The 19,091-nt window shown below is 51.9% G+C and overlaps 1 protein-coding gene across 1 annotated transcript in view; it reads right to left on the bottom strand.

The window, feature by feature from the left end:
- DNAH10 (dynein axonemal heavy chain 10) overlaps nucleotides 1-19,091 on the bottom strand; it is a 144,675-nt gene that overhangs the window by 21,394 nt on the left and 104,190 nt on the right. The window contains exons 52-57 of the mRNA XM_047088495.1: nucleotides 16,199-16,370; nucleotides 11,510-11,713; nucleotides 10,782-10,862; nucleotides 7,588-7,785; nucleotides 6,907-7,068; nucleotides 5,055-5,229 (exon numbers count right to left, since the gene is read on the bottom strand). Of these exons, the coding sequence (XP_046944451.1) occupies nucleotides 5,055-5,229; nucleotides 6,907-7,068; nucleotides 7,588-7,785; nucleotides 10,782-10,862; nucleotides 11,510-11,713; nucleotides 16,199-16,370 (992 nt within the window). The remainder of the gene's footprint in view (nucleotides 1-5,054; nucleotides 5,230-6,906; nucleotides 7,069-7,587; nucleotides 7,786-10,781; nucleotides 10,863-11,509; nucleotides 11,714-16,198; nucleotides 16,371-19,091) is intronic.

Genomic DNA, 19,091 nt, shown 5'->3' on the forward strand with positions numbered 1-19,091 from the left:
GCGCCCTCAACCCTCAGGGAACCGAGACCCAAAGAAGCAGGGGACGGCACAGCAGCACAAAGACCTGGGAAGGGACAGGTGGCACGTTCACCGGACCCAGGGGGACCGCTTGGCTGCCTGCTGCTGGGCAAAGTACCTACGACCCAGATGAGCTGTGCAGACACCAAAACCGTGAAGAGAGACAGAAGCGTAAGGAAAGTGATGGAGGGAAGGAAAAGAAAGAGAGAAGAGCAGAGATGACACAGGCCCCAGAAGGGCAGAGGGCAGCCTGGGGGGAGGTGAGGCAGGAGCCCAGCCATTCCAGCAGGAGGCCAGGGTGACCCAGAGGCGAGAAGGAGGGCGGGAGGGAGCAAGAGAGCGAGAACAACGCGGCCAGCACAGCACTATGGAGACTTTCTATACTGGGCAAACGCCCCACCCATCCCAGCCCCAGGACCCCCACCCGCTCGCCTGCAGACGAGAGCAGAGAGAAGGAGCCACGCGGGGTAAGGACAAGCCAGGGCAATGACTCTGGCACAAAGACAGATGATTAAAGTAATGGTCCTGAGTCACCAGGGGAAGGTTCAATGAGGCCACCACTAGGTCTTACGAAAGCAGGCAACGCTGTCAACTGTTTCTGAAAGGTTTCCTTCAGGGTTGATGAAGGCCAGGCCCAGGCCACTGACCTTTGAATAATCAGAAGAGGACAGAAGCAGTGAGAGGCTTTCAGATAGAAGACGGGAAGAGCCCCGGCCTCAGTGGAGGATCCTGAGACCTCGGGCAAGTTATAAACTATCCGGGGTTCTCAATTTTCCCATCTGCAAAATGGGGAAACAGAGCCAGACCTTCCCACTCGGAAACCCTGTGAGTCTATGAAAGCGAAGCCCTCTGCTGTCAGCTTACAAACGAGTCCCGGGAACCTCGTGTATACAGAACGCGTCGCCGTCGTAACACAGGATAACTGAGGTGTTAGTAATCCTGAGGTGGTCAGTCTGGGAAATAGAAACATTCCTGTTTCATTTGATTCTTTTCTCCTATCACAAAAGAAACAGGTGAGAGAAAGATGGTGATGATATGCCCGCTCCCCGGAGGGAAAGAATCCTCACACACCCGACTCCCCACCTTCCCTCACTCTAACTCAGACACTCTGTCTCCGTTTTGCCCTCGGGCCAAGCTCCTTCCAGTCTCAGAGACGGCCGCCTCTAGCCTCTATCCTACAGCCGGTGAATCCATATTCTCTAGCCACGTCTCAGTTTGTATGTCACTTCCTGGGGAATACTTTCCCTGACTACCCCCCGCCCCGACTAGGTCAGGTTCCCCCGTTATCCATGGTCGTAGCAGCAAAGATCTCCCCGTCCTAACCTTCTCCTGGGTGACCTTACTGTCCACGTGGGATTCCTGCACAAACACCCGTGCCTCCCCGGGAGTGTCAGCTGAATGCAGTAAAGACCTTGCTCAGCCCCAGTGCCGGCACAGCCCACAGTGTCGGTGGGCGGGTGGTGGGCACCCAAAGACTACCGAACGAATGGAAGAGAGAAAAGTGAAACCACAAGCCGGTAACAAAGGGAGCCTTTTATACTACAGAGGAACGTCCACTTCTAATCTTCACGACTCCTAATCTTCCTGGCTTAACATCTGATGATTTCTACAAAGGGGATTGAGCCTCGTAGAAAGAAAGTGCTATTTAAAGAATCAAAGGATTATGAAATTGTCAAGATGTAAGTGCTGGCTCACCACACTTGACATCCAAATGACCTAAAGAGAGCCAGATTATAGTCATCTGGAAAAAATAAATTTGGATAAAAATAAAATTGGATCCACTGGGTTCGCACTGAACCCCAGGAAAAATCCCCAAAAGATCAACTATTGAACCATAAAGAATTACACTGTAAATGCACAGGAAGAAATCATGGGGAGATTGTCTTACAATCTTTCATTTTTAAGGCCTTTTAAAGATGACATAATATCCGAGATCCACAAACTAAAACATTGCTACAATCTGCCACATAAAAATCTCACGCACAGCAAACACAAACACGCACACAAAACTCACAAGCAAAGTCGAATGGCCAATGAACCACAGGGGAAGATATCTGCAACTCACATCGTGGATAAAAAGCTCACCTCCCTATTACATAAAAATCCACTGGAAACGGACAAGAGAAAAAGTAACAATAACAACAATCCAACAGATAAGTGGGCAAAGTGTATAAACAGTTCACAGAAAAGGAAATACACACAAACCCAACGCACGTCTTTCACATATGAAAAAAGGCCAGCCTCACTCACAATAAGGGGGATGCACATTAAAACTACACAAATAGGGGCGCCTGGGTGGCGCAGTCGGTTAAGCGTCCGACTTCAGCCAGGTCACGATCTCGCGGTCCGTGAGTTCGAGCCCCGCGTCAGGCTCTGGGCTGATGGCTCAGAGCCTGGAGCCTGTTTCCGATTCTGTGTCTCCCTCTCTCTCTGCCCCTCCCCCGTTCATGCTCTGTCTCTCTCTGTCCCAAAAAATAAATAAACGTTGAAAAAAAAAATTAAAAAAAAAAAAACTACACAAATACAATTTTTCATCTACATAACAAGCAAAAATTCAAACGTGTGATGATGCTCTCTGTTGGTGAGGCTCTGGAAAAGCAGGCACTCCCATGGACTGTCAGTGGAGTGTAAATTGGTTCCACCCCAGGGAGCGCACTAAACAACAGCTGTAGACATCATAAACGCACACACCCTTGGACTCGGCAGTTCCGCTTCTGGAAGAGTATCCCCGTGGCGGACTTGCCCGGCTGCGCAATGAAGTGCAGTCGGTGCTATTCTTTGCCATGCGGTTTGTAAAGGCAAAAGGCTGGCAACAAGCTAAAGATTCGGAAACTGGGGCCGGTTAAATAGATGATAACACAGCCACCATACAAAGGAATGTGATGGACTCTTTTTAGATATTGGGGAAGTTCATCATATACTGACACGCAAAACATCTCCAAAATGCACTGTTTGGTGGAAAAGCCAAGATGTAGAAAAATGCATACGGTATGTGTCCGTTTGCACACCAAAAAGAGAAGGAAGAAAATACACAGGTGTCCCTTGTTCCACTAACCTTTAGAATCTACAGTCAGGAACTGAAGAGACACTTGTACGCCCGGTTGCCGTGACCATGCACAAAAACCCTCTGGATGACAGGTGAGAACCAAAAGGCAATGGGTACCTGCTGTGTTGGGGGGCAGGTGGGGGGGAAAGGAGGGGGACTAAGTTGATGGGGCGGTTGGGAGGGGGCTTTCACATCATGTCACTGAGATGTTGGGACCATCCTAGCTAATGCTTACTTGACGCCCACTGTGTGGTCCGGAGAGCTCTTCATACAATAGTTCACAACAGCCCTGAGGCCATGGGGACAATTATTATCAGCCTCGTCTTACAGATGAGGACACTGCAGCACAGAGAGGTTAGGTGACTTACCTGAGGTCACACCCCCCCGTAAGAGGCAGAGCCATACACGAACACATTACCTACTCCCATAATTACATTTCCAGACACTAGTCCCTTCAGGTCATAGGCCACTCGCGCTTTCTCAGAAATGACTCGAGCACCATCTCGCACCTGTCTCAGGCGAGATACGGGCATCCCCCGCCAGCTGCCGGGGACACATAGCAAGCTCTCCATTTGGTCCTGTAGGAGCCCCGTCTCCCCCTCGCCCTTGGGTCGAGCCGGGGACTCACAGCCCCTTCTCTCCAAACAAATCCCCTTCAAAACTCCTTCCCGGCTCTCTGCTCTCACGGTGTTTTTATGCCGCTGACCTGGGAGTGGTGCCCAACATTTGTATAACCGACGTTGGCGGTTTCCCTTGAAAATGTGTATGCTGACGGTCTGTCCTACAACTCAGCTTCGTATGCGTTTCTGCTTTGTTCTGCACCCCCGTCCGAACTTCTGACACGTACGATTGCGATCTTAAAACGTCCATCCTTACGCCTTCATTCAACCACGCTTTGCAAAGCCGAAATAATGACCTCTGCCAACAGCAGTATCCGCCGGTGGCCTCCCGAGAGCTGCTTAAGTCCCCTGCCCTGGAATGAGCTGGACGTTCGGTTTCAAGTCCACATGTCTCACTAATAAACAAATGCCAGGGGCCCAGCCTTTGACAAGGAAGGAAGGGAGACGAGCACAGAGAACAAGCATCGTTCTGCCGGGAGCCTAAGACGGAGAGTCAACCACGGGCTTGGAAACAGGAGTGTCTCTCACGGGAGACCTACTGTGGGGCCAGAAGACCCCAACCCTTTCTGAAAGCAAGGAGGTGATGGGGAGAGAGGAGAGAGCTGAGGGTCCCGGACCAGGGGGAGACGTGTGTGGGGCCAGGCGACATAAGCAGAGGGGCAGGCAGATGGGGGAGTGTTCCTTCCTGCCTTCAGTCTCGTGCCGAGTCGATGAGCGAGATCCGTTAGCGGTGCCCTAAGGAGCCCCACACAACGCGGGAGAAAGCTCACCCACCAGCCCCACACCAGGCCCCTTTCCCTGGAAGTCCTCTGGGGCTGCAGGGGGGACAGGCATTTTACAAATTGACTCGCCAAAGGTCCGGGAGCCACAATAAAGAGCCCCTCTCCCCACCCCTCACAAGCCCCTTTGGCTAGAGCTGGATCGGAGCCTCCCCAGTCGACTCTCAGCTTGTGGCACATCTTTGTCAAGCTATTTTCAGCAGGGCTCCGGCCCCCTGCGTCAAGCGCCCCACACAGACGCTCGTGTCGTGTGTCCCGGAAAAAGCATCGGCTGACAAACCCCACCTCCTCCCACACACCCCGCTCTGGAACTCAGTCCCCTCCTGTGAGCCAGCCTGGGTCCAAAGTCAACAGGCTCCGCTACCTCCCGGCTGGGGGACCTGGGGCGAGCCATCTTACCGTCCTGCGCCCCACTTTCCTCTTCTGCAAACGAGGATAAGAACGGCACTAACGGTACCCACCACAGAAAGTGCTCAGCACAGTGGCCGGCGCGCGACGGGGCTCCACAAATGCCTGACCGCCGTGATTATTGTAGTTGCTGTCAGGACTGATACGGGCGGCCAAGCACACTTGGAAACTGCCACCAGTTACCTAATCTCAGTCACATCGGATTTGTCCAGCTTCTGCAGTTCCAGCTTGGCAGCCTCCAGCACGGGCATGACCTCGGCGAGGGCTGTCTCGGCCTCAGCCTTCTCCACCGCAATGATCTTGTTTTGTTCTTCTATCTCCATGGCTTTTTCCTCTGCAAGCTTCTTCTTCTCCTCAGCTACAGGAGGAAGGGGAGGTTAGTGAAACTACTGGGCACGGAGGTGGGGGACCATTACTACTGACACAAAGCAGCCCGCAGCCCTCCAAGGTTGGTGCTGGGCTGTCAGGGGATCTAATGAGCTTTGTCCAATATGGCGGCCTCGGGTGTTCCTGCTAGAACAGAAACCTTACCGGGCACGGGGTCTCCAACAGCAGGACAGCTGATCTGACTGGCCCACCCATGTCCCACCACTCCATCCCACAGGACAGTCCCCCAACCCTGTGTGGCCAGTGTTAGCCGAGGACACTAGGGCCACCCTCCCTCTTTCCGGCTCACTGAGATCTCCCTGCTTCTCGTCACCTTTTCTTATATTTATTCAGGCCCAGCTCAGAACCACCCCTCCTAAGGTGCCCTGCCCCCTCTGTCACCCTAGACCTCATCTCTCTGTTTATTTGCCTCATGACATTGATCAAAATCTGGAAGCTGATCTAATTATTGGCTCATTGATTGTCTGGTTCCACTCGCTAGAATGTGAGCATCTCCCCAAGGTCTGTAACCCTAATGTTTAGAACAGGCTTTGGTTCATAGTAGGTGTGTTGGATTGAAGAGTGTCTCCCCACTGTCCACGTCCACCTGGGAACCTCAGAATGTGACCTTATTGGGAAAGAGGGTCTTTGTTCACATGAGGTCATACTGGGTTAGGGTGGTCCCTAAATCCAATGGCTTGTATCCTTATAAGAAGACCATGGGAAGACACAGAAACACAGAGATAATGTGCCAGTGGTGGTAGACACGGAGATAAACCTAAAAGCCAAGGACTGCCAGCAAACCACCGGAAGCTGGTAGAAGCAAGGCGGAAGGAGGCCTGGTCCTGCCGATCTCCAAATATGGCCTCCAAAACCGTAAGAGAGTCAAGTGTTGTTCGAAGCCCCCCCCCCCCCAGGTGTGGCCATTCGTTAGGGCAGCTCTAGGAAACAAATACACTGTCACCTGTCTGAGAGCACCCAGCTGGGACCGGAGCACAAGGACCTGAGCATCACAGCCATGCTCGTCACCACCTTGGTGTGTCGCAATCCTGTGTGCCCTGGCGCCCTGCGAAAATTTATGCTGACTTTGCTTCACCAGATGGCCCTAGGGAACCGATACGGTGGGTGTTCAATAAACGTACTGAACGTTGGCTGGATGCCCTAATATTTTCCAATGAGGCGTTCTCTCGGGATTCGTCTTCACGGTCAAGAAGCAAGCGTGGGCCGAGCGTCTACAGAGCGCAAAGCGCGTATGGGCCCTGACGCTATGAAGGATCCCGGCCCCGAGAGAGAGTTTCTTGCTGGAGCAGCAGGAAGACAAGTGCATGGGAAGAAGGGAGCAAGGTCACAACTGTGAAACCGTCAGAACCGAAAAGCAGAGCGGGAACCATCACAACAGTCAGGGGGCCAAGAAGAGGGGTCGGCAGGGGAAGGGTCTCAGGGGAGATGGGACTGGGGCTGGGCCGCGTGGGAAGGGGCTGGAATAACCGCAGGCGAGCTCGGTGTGGCGGGCAACCAGCGGGAGCGGCCTGCGAAGTCCACATGCGGGAATGCACATTGTGCTCAGGAGAAAAACAGTGGCCTTCCAAGTGGCTTCTCAGGAATGTCCCCCCGTGGAGCCCCGCCCCATCTGGGGGGTCCGTGCCCCCAGAGCTGGCCCCACACTCACCTATGGCCGTGTTGGTGGCAATCTCGTCCAACAGGGCCTCACAGGCGGCCGACTTCTCCGCCAGTACGACCTTCTGCTCGGCCAGCTTCTGGTTCAGCTCATCCAGCTGGATGGTGGCCTCCTTCAGCTTGTCCAGCCCCCCCTCCAGACGCTTGCACTGGGCTGAGGAAAGAGAGGACCCGTACCCATCACCAAGGTGAGCACCGTTGCCAGTACGCCCGGGGAAGCGTGCCAGCGGCCTCACTGTGATTCGTCCAACTTGGGCTCAACCGAGGAAAAAATAAAAATCTCCAGGAGATGTCAACATCACCTCCACTGCCATGCTGAGACAGCATCGGCCAAAACGAATGTATTTCTGAAAACAGCGCTTCATCTGGCCAACAGCTAGAGCCGCAGCATTTTCAAGAGCACTTTCCAACAGAGCACGTTGCTGCCATCAGACCGTATCTCTAAGCAGGGAAAATGTAGAGCTACAAAACGCATGACCCAACACGGATGAGTAAAAGTAAGAGCGTGACAGCCCCCTGCCCACCCAGAAGAATCACTCTGAGATGAAAGATTCGGAGCGTGCTACACTTCACCTCGATCCTGATTATTCCCGTCTTGCTAAGAAACGCCTGCGTAAAGAAAAGGTCATCAGTTGGATCCTTACGTGTTCACCGCCCCGTTCCCAAGTCTTACCTATGTTACACTGAGTTTTCTCGTCCAGTAACTTTGAATACGTGTTAATAAAATCAAGGTAATTTTTGGGAGTTACATAGTTGCTACGCCTCAGTTTCTGTAGAAATCGTTTGCTGAATTCACCCACGGACTCGTGGACCAAGACAACATGCTCTACCACACCATCTATGTTTTCTACTGGGATCATCGGATTAGTCCCTGAAGAGGAAGGAACAGAAAAAAATGCCTCTTACACACGGAAAAGAGGAGTTTCCCGCAGCTCAACATAGAATTCCCTCTGACTCAGCAATTCCGCTCTGAGGCATGTGCCCAGAAAGACCTGAAAAACGGACCCAAGGAGATTCATGTAGGCCAATGTTCACAGCCACACTATTCACAACAGCCAAACGTGGAAGCGACCCACATGTCCATCAACAGACAAATGGATAAACAGAATATGGTCCATCCACGCGACGCAAGATTACCCAGTCGTAAAAAGAAAGGAAATCCCGACACACGATACAACGTGGATGAGCCTCAAACACATGCTGAGTACAAGAAGCCAGACGCAAAAGGGCAAATGTTCCGTGATTCGACTTCGTACAAGTGTCAAGACCAGCCAGATTCAGAGACAGAAAGTAGAACGGGGGTTACCAGGGGCTGGGGGAACAGGAAGTTCGTGTTTTATGGGGACAGTTTGAGTTTTACAAGATGAAAAGAGATCTGGAGATGGACGATGACGGCTGCACAACAGTGTGAGTGTTCTTCAGGCCACTGACTCTACTCCTAAAAATGGTTAAAATGGCGGGGCACCTGGGTGGCTCAGTCGGTTAAGCGTCCGATTTGGGCTCAGGTCATGATCTCATAGTTCGTGAGCTCAAGCCCCACGTCGGGCTCTGTGCTGACAGCTCAGAGCCTGGAGCCCGCTTCAGATTCTGTGTCTCCCTCTCTTTCTGCCTGATCCCTGCTCACACTCTGTCTCTCTCTCTCTCTCTGAAATAAATAAACATTAAAATCTTCTTTAAAAAATGGTTAAAACGGCAAATTTTATGTTATAGATGTTTTACTGAAAAAAATGAGATAAAAATACGTTTTTAAACGTTTAAGTTCATTTATTTATTTTGAGGGATGGCGGAGGGGAGGGACACAGAGAGAGAGAGAATCCCAAGCAGGCTCTACACTGTCAGCACGGAGCCCGACTCGGGGCTCGATCTCCCGAACTGTGAGATCACGACCTGAGCCGAAATCAAGAGTCAGATGCTTAACTGACTGAGCCACCCTAGTGCCCTGATATAAAAATGTTTAATAGAAAAGGAAAGCGAAAGAGTAGCTATCACTTGGTTGGTGGCTTTTGTGGACCACGGGACCAATCTGTGCTGCGGCAGTTTCTCTTTCCCTGTGGGTAGGGAGCTCTGTCCCTTGGATGGCTATGACACTGTCCGGGGAGGGGCTTGGAATTTCAGGAAGGAAATGCATCCAGTGTCTCTGGCTCTATCCCTTGCGCCCAGCACAGAGTGGCCACAAGGAGGGTCTTCCTTTAAGTCTGTCGAAACAGTCAATCCTCTCTTCCGGTGCTGATCTTGGTTTATCTTGGTTTATCTAACAGATGGCGAAACACACTCCCCTCAAAGCAGAATGTGTCTTCAATTAAGATGGAGGAAGACAAGATTGACCCAAAGTAACCATTCAGCCAGATGCTGCAGATGTGATCTTAAATCATACCGGGGGGGGGTGGGTGGGCAGCAAACCACAGCCCACAGGCCTATTTCCAGCATGCGTGAAAAACTGCCTCACCCATATCCATACTTTGGGGCACAGTTATCCCAACGCCGGGGAATCTATTCCAAGAAAAAAATTCTCAGCAAATTCCACGCGGTGTGATGACGCGGAAGCACTGAAGGCTGAGAGCACAACTAAGCGCTAACACAGGGAGGTGGCTAGCACGTCTTTGGAAGCTAAGACGCGTGGATACGGGGGTTGGCAAACCACGCGGGACAAAGCCGGCCCACCACCTGTGTTTGTAAACAAAGTTTTATTGGAACACAGCTACACCCGTTCACTTACATATTGTCGACGACTGCTTTCGTGATACGATGGCAGAGCTGAGTAGCTGCAATGGAGACCGTATGAGCCACAAAGCTGAAACTATTTACCGTGTGGTCCTTTCCAGAAAAAGCCTGCTGATCCCTGAGCCACATCAGCAGGACAGAGCCATTCTCTTAGCCCCTTTCCCCATGAAAGTACATCTTGATTAAAAACATGAGCTCTCCCTGCATAAAGGGACAAGTTATTTATTTACTGAATACATATTTATAAGGTGGAAGCCATTTACGGGGTCACCCAGTGTCTTTTGGCATGAATCTGCTCAAGTTAGGTCCAGATAAAAAGATTTTTCCCTGGGGCGCCTGGGTGGCGCAGTCGGTTAAGCGTCCGACTTCAGCCAGGTCACGATCTCGCGGTCCGTGAGTTCGAGCCCTGCGTCGGGCTCTGGGCTGATGGCTCGGAGCCTGGAGACTGTTTCCGATTCTGTGTCTCCCTCTCTCTCTGCCCCTCCCCTGTTCATGCTCTCTCTCTGTCCCAAAAATAAAAAAAATAAAAAAATAAAGTTGAAAAAAAGATTTTTCCCTGAAGACGAACTGACTTGCTTTCTTATGTTGAAGATTAAAATTAATAATCAAGGGCTTAGGTGCTTGAAACTATACAGCAAATTCAGCATGGATTGATAATCAGTCCTCTAAAAGGTCCTTCAGATATCTTTTGGGTCAGGAAACGGTATACTTTTTCTGTAAAGAGCTAAACAGTAAATATTCAGGCTTCATGGGCCGTATGGTCTCTCCTGTAATTATTCACCCTTGCAATTGTGGCCCCAAAACAGCCATAGACACCATGGTCATTGACCAATGAGTCAGTGTCCCAATCACACTTTATTTACCAAAACGAGCCACGGGCCACATTTGGCCCAAAGGCCATGGTGTACCAACGCCTGCTTTGGATGATACCTGATCAATTGTCCCCTAAGTTATCCTTGTAAGTCCCCTGCAATCTCTTTAGCTTAAAACACAATATAAACCAAAAACACACTGACAAACTTAAAAACCATTCGTGGCCATGGGGGTTAACGATGAAGGGAGCTGCTGGACCAAAATTCAAAGTCAGAAAAGCATTACGTTATTTTGTTACATCATTAACGGGGCCCCACAGTAGCTGTCACATACCTAGAAATGACTTTGCGACTGCATGCAGGGCTTGAGGGGGCCAGGGCATGAACCAGTCGATACCGGTGTTATTTACAAGACCTTGAAAAGAAGAGACGAAAAGAGATGGTCAGCCTGCAACCTTGAGATGATCACGGACGTTGACACGGTCTTCAGCACCCGGCACGCTGGAGAAGGAGCTGGACGCACCCAAGAATAATTCACCCAAAGCAGAGTTTCTCAACCGCAGCGCGGCTGACATTTGGGCTGGACGACCCTCTATCGTGGGGCTGTCTGTGCAGCATAGAAAGTTGGGCAAAACCCTGGCCTCTGTCAACTAGATGTCAGTAGTACACTCCCCCGCCCACCCGATGTGACAACCAAAACTGTCTCCAGGCATTGACAAATGGCCCCGGGATGGGGCCGGAAATCACCCCCCAATTCAGAACCTCTGCTCTAGAGGTCCAGGTATTGCACCTTCCACGAGGCTGGCAGAACGGTTCAAATGGAAAAGAGCAGGGAGCTCGCTTCGGGCCGTGCACCTGGGCCTGTGAGCATCTCCTCGTTGTCGGAGGACACTGTCCACCGTGGGCAGCACGAGAGCCCACCGGCAATCGTGAGGGGCAGAGCGGGTCTCACCCTACGCTGCAGGACCCGAATTTCCGCCCAGTGACCATCTCCTGTTTCACTTTGCTGGGAATGCCCTGCCGAAGGGGAAAAACCGATTTGCAGGCTCAGCTCAGGGGCACCTGGGAAATTTCTGCACCGCGTCCTCAGGGTGTCCCCCACCGGCGACATGCCCAGGACAATGTGCAGGTTATTTGCGCTCTTGTTCACAAAGTACTGCCACACGGATTCCTTGGCCGGGCTCGTCCCTTGCTTCAGAAATTCTTGTCCAATCTGACTGAGGACAGACTCCTTTTCCTCTTCTGGGAAAAGCGCGGGTACGATCCCTAGAGAACAAAGACATAATGAGTTTTTCAGCCTCGGAGGGGCGGGGAAGGGGTGGTATCATCCCTCTAGGCACTTAAATGAAAGGAGCACAGCATCACTGGAAGAGCCGTAGATGCCAAGGCCAAGGAGCAGGGCTTGTGTCCTGATTCTGAGGCCCAAGACTCACACCCCGTGTATAAACCCCTCTGAGCCTCAGTCTCCTCATTGAAGTGGAAGGAACAAACGTCTCCTCCTTACCTGGGAGGGTTATCGTAAGCGTACTCAACCAGGGACAACTGTGCCCCCAAGAGACATCTGGCAATGTCTGGAGACGTTTTTGGTCGCCCTGGCTTATGTGTGTGTGGGGCTGGGGTGCTGATGGCATCTAGTAGGTACAAGCCAGGGACACAGCCAACCAGCCTGTAATGCCCAGGACAGCCCCACAACTAAAAACTATCCTGCCCCTGATGTCATTAGGGCCCAGGATGAAAAACTCTGCTGCAAAGAGTAAGTAGCCTTGCCCAGTTGGGGTGCTATTAAATGAGACCCACAGGAGCCCTCTCGGTCTTCACAGAAAATACACCCCAGCCCTGCAGTGGGGTTTACAGATACAGAAAAGGACAGGGCTGGCCCTTATACCCATCCTCACGAGTCTGCAACCCATGTGTGGAAAGTCTGATGCCGACCCAAGGAAGCATGTGCTAAATGCCATGTGAGTAGCGGGGACTGTAGGTGCCCCAGGTATTCAGGAGGTACGAAGCTGCCACCAGTGAAGGAGGCTTCTTAGGGGAGGGAGACCCTGCGTGGCCCCGGAGCTAGAATTTGGAGGAAGTTTGGCACTTGACACTTTACGCTGGAAAGTGGAGTCCCTCTGTCCCCGCCCGTCCCCACTTCCTGGCCAAAGGTCTCTCTTTTCCTTGGGAGAATCACTTCACAATCATTCTACGCCTGCGAGTGGTTTGGGTGGCCTGCCCAATCAGAGCCCTGTGTCAACCGGCCAAAGCGATTGGCTCAGGGATGGGGCACGTGATCTGAGCCAGCCAATGACAGCCCTGCCGAGCCCTTGGCCCACAAACATCTGGGAAAGAATCTCATTGGCCCAGGCTAAGCCAAGGAGGATGTGAGCCTCGGGCATCTGGTGCTGTTTGTTTAATTACTTTGGGAAAATCCAAAAATGCAAATAAAAGGGAAAAACGGTAAAGCCAAGACACGGGTGGGTGGTGGGTGGGGGAGACCCATTCGGAATGCTCTCTCTTGAGCACTTGAATCCAAACGTGACCCGGACTTTTTCAGTTTTGTGAATCAATACTGACTTCATCTCCCTCTAATTTCACATAAGCCAACTGGAGTTGAGTTTCCATCGCTTGCAACCATGGAGGCTGATAAAGAGAGGGAGAAAGAGGGTGCAGCAGGCGGGAAGAAGGGCCTGAGCAAGATGCAGAGGCAGGATGGAAAATAAGGAGGGAGAGGAACTCAGGCTGCGGAAACAGAAGTCAGTCCGCGGGGACCCCGAGCTGGTGACGTGCACAGAAGGTGGTGTGTTAGGAAGCAGGAAGATCGATACAGAGATACGTGTGAAGAGTCACAGTCAGACACGATGAGGGTCTGGCTCTGGTGGCCGGTAAAGGGAGCGCAAGGTAAGGGACGGGCTCCAGGGACAAAAAAGAAAGCAGGACAAAATGTGGGAGGGGTCAGGCATCTGATGCACTCCAGGGTTTCGGTCTGATGGGAATTCTGGAATAACTAAATCAATGGGGAGATGCAGAGACAGCCCTCCCGGGGCAGGAAAGCAGCCAGACTCTGGCGAGTCGGACTTTTTCCGACTGTGTCTATACCATTTCGAATCAGTATCCTACATTTTTACGAACTATCTGTTGGGTTGCCATACGGAACAAAGATGATGTGGCAGGCCTGGGGCTGCTCTCCTCACTAAGGCTTGCTTACAGGGTTGGCCCCTGGCCCGTGTCTGGGAACACGGACTTTGGGAGGGTTCCCACTACCATTCAGGGATCAGAGTAGCTCATCAGGCCTGAACTGTCTGTGCAAACAGTGTGGCTCATGCTGACCACCTGCTTTCCCCCTGGAAATCTAGAATTTTCAGTAGGTTCCAGGCAGCAGGTGCCTACGTGACCAGCCCCCAGTAAACACCCTCGGCGCTGAGTCCCGAACGGCTTCCCTGGGAGATGACACTTCATGTGTGTCGTCACAATCAGATGCTGGAGGCGTTAAGCGTATCCTATGTGACCGCCCTGGAAGAGGGCTCTGGAAGCCTTGCCTGACTCCCCAGACTTCGTCCCACGCGCCTCTCCCCCCTCTGCTGATGGTGCTTTGTGTCCTTCGGCCGTGATTAAATCACAGCTATGTGTACTGCAAGAGATAAAGAGGAATTCGCTTCCGGTTCCCCTCCTACCACCTCAGCCTCCGGCTCACTCCTCTTCTCCCTGAACTCAGCCCCGGGCTCCCCTGATTTCTCACACTCTCCCCGCAGATGCTCCCATCCGTCTCCAAAGCTTTAGGAACCACATCTGAGAGCCAGACCCCTACATCCAACTGCCGATCTGCTACAGATCGAATGGTCCTCCTCCACAAAAGATAGGTTGAAGCCCCCGGGACCTCAGAATGTGACCTTACTTGGAAACAGGGTCTTTATAGAAGTCATGAAGTTAAAATGAGGTCATTAAAATGCAAACTGGCACAGCCATTCTGGAAAAGAGTACGGAGGTTCCTCAAAAAATTAAAAATAGAATTATCCCATGACCCAGCAATTACACTACTAGGTATTTATCCAAAAGCTCCAAAAAAATGCTGATTCAAAGGGGCAGATGCACCCCAATGTTTATAGCAGCACTATCAACAATAGCCAAAGTATGGAAAGAGCCCAAATGTCCATCGACTGATGAATGGATAGTATATACAATGGAATATTACTCAGCGATCAGAAAGAATGAAATCTTGCCATTTGTAACAACGTGGATGGAACTAGAGGGTATTATGTTCAGTGAAATAAGTCAACCAGAGAAGGACAAATATCATATGATTTTACTCCTATGTGGAATTTGAGAAGCAAAACAGACGAACATAGCGGAAGGGAAGGAAAAGTAAGATAAAAACAGGGAGACAAACCATAAAAGACTCTTAAATACAGAGACCAAACAGAGTGGCTGGAAAGGAGTTGGGGGGGGGGGTGGATGGGCGAAATGGGTGATGGGCACTGAGGAGGGCACCTGCTGGGATGAGCACTGGGTGTTGTACGAAGTGATGAATCAGTGGGTTCTACTCCTGAAACCAAGACTCCACTGTATGTTAACTAACCTGATAATAAAATAAAAATAAAATAAAACAAAACAAGGTCCATAAGGTAGGTCTTAACCCAGTACAACTGGTGTCCTTATAAAAAGGGGAAGTTTGGATCAGAGACAGACACACGCACGCACGGAGAACACCATGTGAGTGGGAAAGCGGAGCTGGGGAGACGCGCCCACGAGCCCGGGAATTAGCAGCAAACCAGCAGAAGCCGGAGACGGGCCTGGAACAGATTCTCCCTCAGAGCCCCAGAAGGAACCACCCCAGCAGGTGCCTTGAGGGGGGGACCTCCACACTGTGAGACACTAAATGTTTGTGATTTTAGATTTTTTTTTAAGTTTACTTATTTACTTATTTTGAGAGAGAGAGCAAGTAGGGGAGAGGGAGGGAGAGAGGGAGGGAGAGAGGATCCCAAGCAGGCTCTGAACTTCCCAGCGCAGAGCCCGGTTTGTGGGGCTCGAACCCACGAACTAGGAGATCATGATCTGAGCCAAAATCAAGAGTCGGATGCTTAACCGACGGAGCCACCCAGGTGCCCCCCATTTTTTTAAGTCATCTCTACACCCAACGTGGGACTCAGCCCTCAACGTGGGGGCTCAAGTGACCCTGAGATCAAGAGTCACCCACTCTTCTGAGCTAGCCAGGCGCCCCAAATGTTTGTGGTTTCCAACCACCCATTTTGTGGTACTTTGTTACCAAGGCTCTAGCAAACTCCCTCTGGCAAACTCTATCCGACATCCAGTTTGGGTTTTTTGTAAGTGTAGCCATCTCCACGCACCCCTAGCGGCCGGTCCTCCCCCTCCTAGCAATGGAACCACTCACACAGGCTCCAGCCTGAAAGGGGGAGCCACCCTGGGTGCACTCGCCCTCACTCGCCCTCACTCGCCCTCAGCCGATCCCGTACCTCGTGAATCCTCGCGCTTCCCTCCATTCCCACAGCACCGCCATCCCCACCCCGCGGCCCCGTCCAGACCCAGGTCGTCTGTCGCCTGCACACCCCAGCGGCAGCTCCAAACCAGCCACCCTCTCCCGCTCTCGCCTTCCTGTTGTCTAGACCCTCGGGGCAGCCAGAGGGACCCTTGGGAACAAGCCTAGACCTCATCATTGCCCAAGGACGACCTCTGATCTCTGAGGGCCCCACCAGGCCCGCGCCGAGCGGCCCCTCCTCCTGGCTGGGTATCCGGCCAGCACAGCCCGCGTACCTGACGTCAGCATGTTGTTGATGAGCTCCAGGAAGCCCTCCTCGGCCACGTGGGCGTCCGTGAACAGGAAGATCATCCTTTTGTTCTCGGTCCCAAGTTTGAGATAAAGGTTCTTCAGATCTTCCCGGAAATTGTTCTCCGAGTAGCCTCGGCTCAGGAGGATCTCAAACACCTGCCGACACGGAGCACAGCATCCGTGAGACGACCGGCCCGCGTGAGGGTCACAGGCCAACGGCAGGGGGAGAGGCTCAGGCCGTGCAGCCGTCTGCAGGGGACGAGTGACAGCAGAGCCAGACGCCCCGGGTCATTTTCACAAACGCTGCTGAGTGAGAAACGCGGGACGAAGAAAACTCTGACAGTCCTCTGTGCAAACGAGCGCGCACACGTGTAGAGCGTGACAGAGTGTAGAGCGTGACAGGGAACACCACGTGAGTATGGCAGAGGAAAAGGACACCTTCATTTGCTGAATGAGTCATTGGAGGGGCACCTGGGTGGCTCCCGTCGGCATCCGACTTCAGTTCGGGTCACGATCTCATGGTTTGTGAGTTCGAGCCTGGCATCGGGCTCTGTGCTGACAGCTTGGAGCCTGTCTGGGATTCTCTCTCTCCCTGTGTGCCCCTCCCCAGCTCGTGCTTGTACTTTCTCTCTCTCTCTCTCTCTCTGTCTCTCAAAATAAATTTAAAAAATGTTAAAAAAACACACGAGTCACTGGAGTCACAGAGCGGGGAGAAAGGAAAACGGAACCCACACAAGCACAACCATCACGTGTGGGTACAGGCCCGGCTGCGAGTTCATCGAAAGTTAGATTGTGGGAAGATGTATAGAGAAACTAAGTAGGAAGCCAGTTTCGATCCCGAAAATTTTAAAATCCTATTACATGTTTTCAAAATGGACACAAATGTAAATGAGGACACACCTTCTCCGTTTGTTTCCATCGGCTCAGAGGCCGGGAAGTTGAACTGCAAACAGCCAACTGTCAGTTCTGAAAGAGCTCGGGAGATTTACAGCGACTAGAACATCCCTCGTGCGCTGCCACCCCTCAGCCCCGATATACGCACGCACACGGGGTCACGTGCACGCTCTGCCCACTCACGCGGGCCTGCAAAGGCACATTCACGCAGGGCACTCGGTGCACACACACACACACACACACACACACACACACACACGGCAACATGGATGACTTTCAGCCAAATACGTGTGGTCTCCCGTTCCGTCTGATACGTGCAGACCCCAGTGATCCTCCCTGAGTTAGCTTCCCCCTTGCCCTCAACAGTTCCTTTTTTTTTTTTTTAAGTTTATTTATTGTGTGTGTGTGTGAGAGAGAGAGAGAGAGAGAGAGAGAGAGAGTGGGGGAGGGACAAAGAGAGAAGGAGACAGAGAATCCAAAGCAGGCTCCATGCTGTCAGCGCAGAGCCTGACGAGAGGCTCGAACTCACGAACCATGAGATCATGACCTGAGCCGAAATCACGAGTCAGAGGTCAACAAATGAGCCACCCAGGCGCCCCGCCCTCAACAGTTCCTAACACCACTTGGGCATGAACAGCTCGCTATGACCCCATTCCCCACCTCCCCCCCCAATTCCAAGGGCACAGTAACAGCCCAGCACACGTTCACCCTTCTCCTCTGTCCCTCGGACATCCTCTCTGCCGTTCCTCGAGGCCAGGCCAGGCCAGGATGCACGACACTACCTCAGAAGACAGTACGTCAGATTTACCAGGACCGATCAACGGAAGAAATCAACTTGTCTAGGAAAATGTACAAAAACTATAAAAACGGTTACATCTGGATCACATATTTTATCAGATCTGGAAGGTAAATCAACCAAATCTATTTATTTTTTTTAGAAATACTTTAAAAAAATTTTTTTTTCAATGTTTATTTATTTTTGCGACAGAGAGAGACAGAGCATGAACGGGGGAGGGGCAGAGAGAGAGGGAGACACAGAATCGGAAACAGGCTCCAGGCTCTGAGCCATCAGCCCAGAGCCCGACGCGGGGCTCGAACTCACGGACCGCGAGATCGTGACCTGGCTGAAGTCGGACGCTTAACCGACTGCGCCACCCAGGCGCCCCTAGAAATACTTTAAACAAAAGTATATACTGCAAGCTAGATCCATTGAACTAATCATGACTGCTCTTCTGTACAAAGAGTTCTCACAGAGGCGCGTGGGTGGCTCAGTAGGTTAAGCATCTGACCCTTAGATTCAGCTCAGGTTCATGAGTTTGAGCCCTGCACCAGGCTCTCTGCTGTCAGCACAGAGCCCGCTTAGGATCCTCTGTCCCCCTCTCTCTCTGCCCCTGCCCAGCTTATTCTCTGTCTCTCCCCCTTGCCCCTCCCTGACTCACAGACTCTCTAAAACACACACACACACACACACACACACATACACACACACACACACAGAGTCATGCATGGGTCTTGGCAATGATTTTCTGGATAGGACACCTCAAGTGCAAGCCACGAAATCAAAAATAAACAAGTGGGGGCGCCTGGGTGGCGCAGTCGGTTAAGCGTCCGACTTCAGCCAGGTCACGATCTCGCGGTCCGTGAGTTCGAGCCCCGCGTCGGGCTCTGTGCTGACGGCTCAGAGCCTGGAGCCTGTTTCCGATTCTGTGTCTCCCTCTCTCTCTGCCCCTCCCCCGTTCATGCTCTGTCTCTCTCTGTCCCAAAAATAAATAAAAAACGTTGAAAAAAAAAATTTAAAAAAAATAAATAAATAAACAAGTGAATCGTGGAGATGACTCTTGTTCCAAATTAAGCCCCACTGCACGCTGCACGTCTCCGCTTTGAGAGGCTCCTGTAAGGGCACTGCCAGTGGGTATGGCAGGAGCCCACGGTAAGTTTCTAAGAATGGTGTGGAGACACAGAAACCCCCACGCAGTGCTGGTG

This window comes from Lynx rufus, unplaced genomic scaffold (assembly GCF_022079265.1).
Source record: "Lynx rufus isolate CCGP_SWC_20201006 ecotype Redwood Valley unplaced genomic scaffold, mLynRuf1.p SCAF_24, whole genome shotgun sequence".
Lineage (NCBI taxonomy): Eukaryota > Metazoa > Chordata > Mammalia > Carnivora > Felidae > Lynx > Lynx rufus.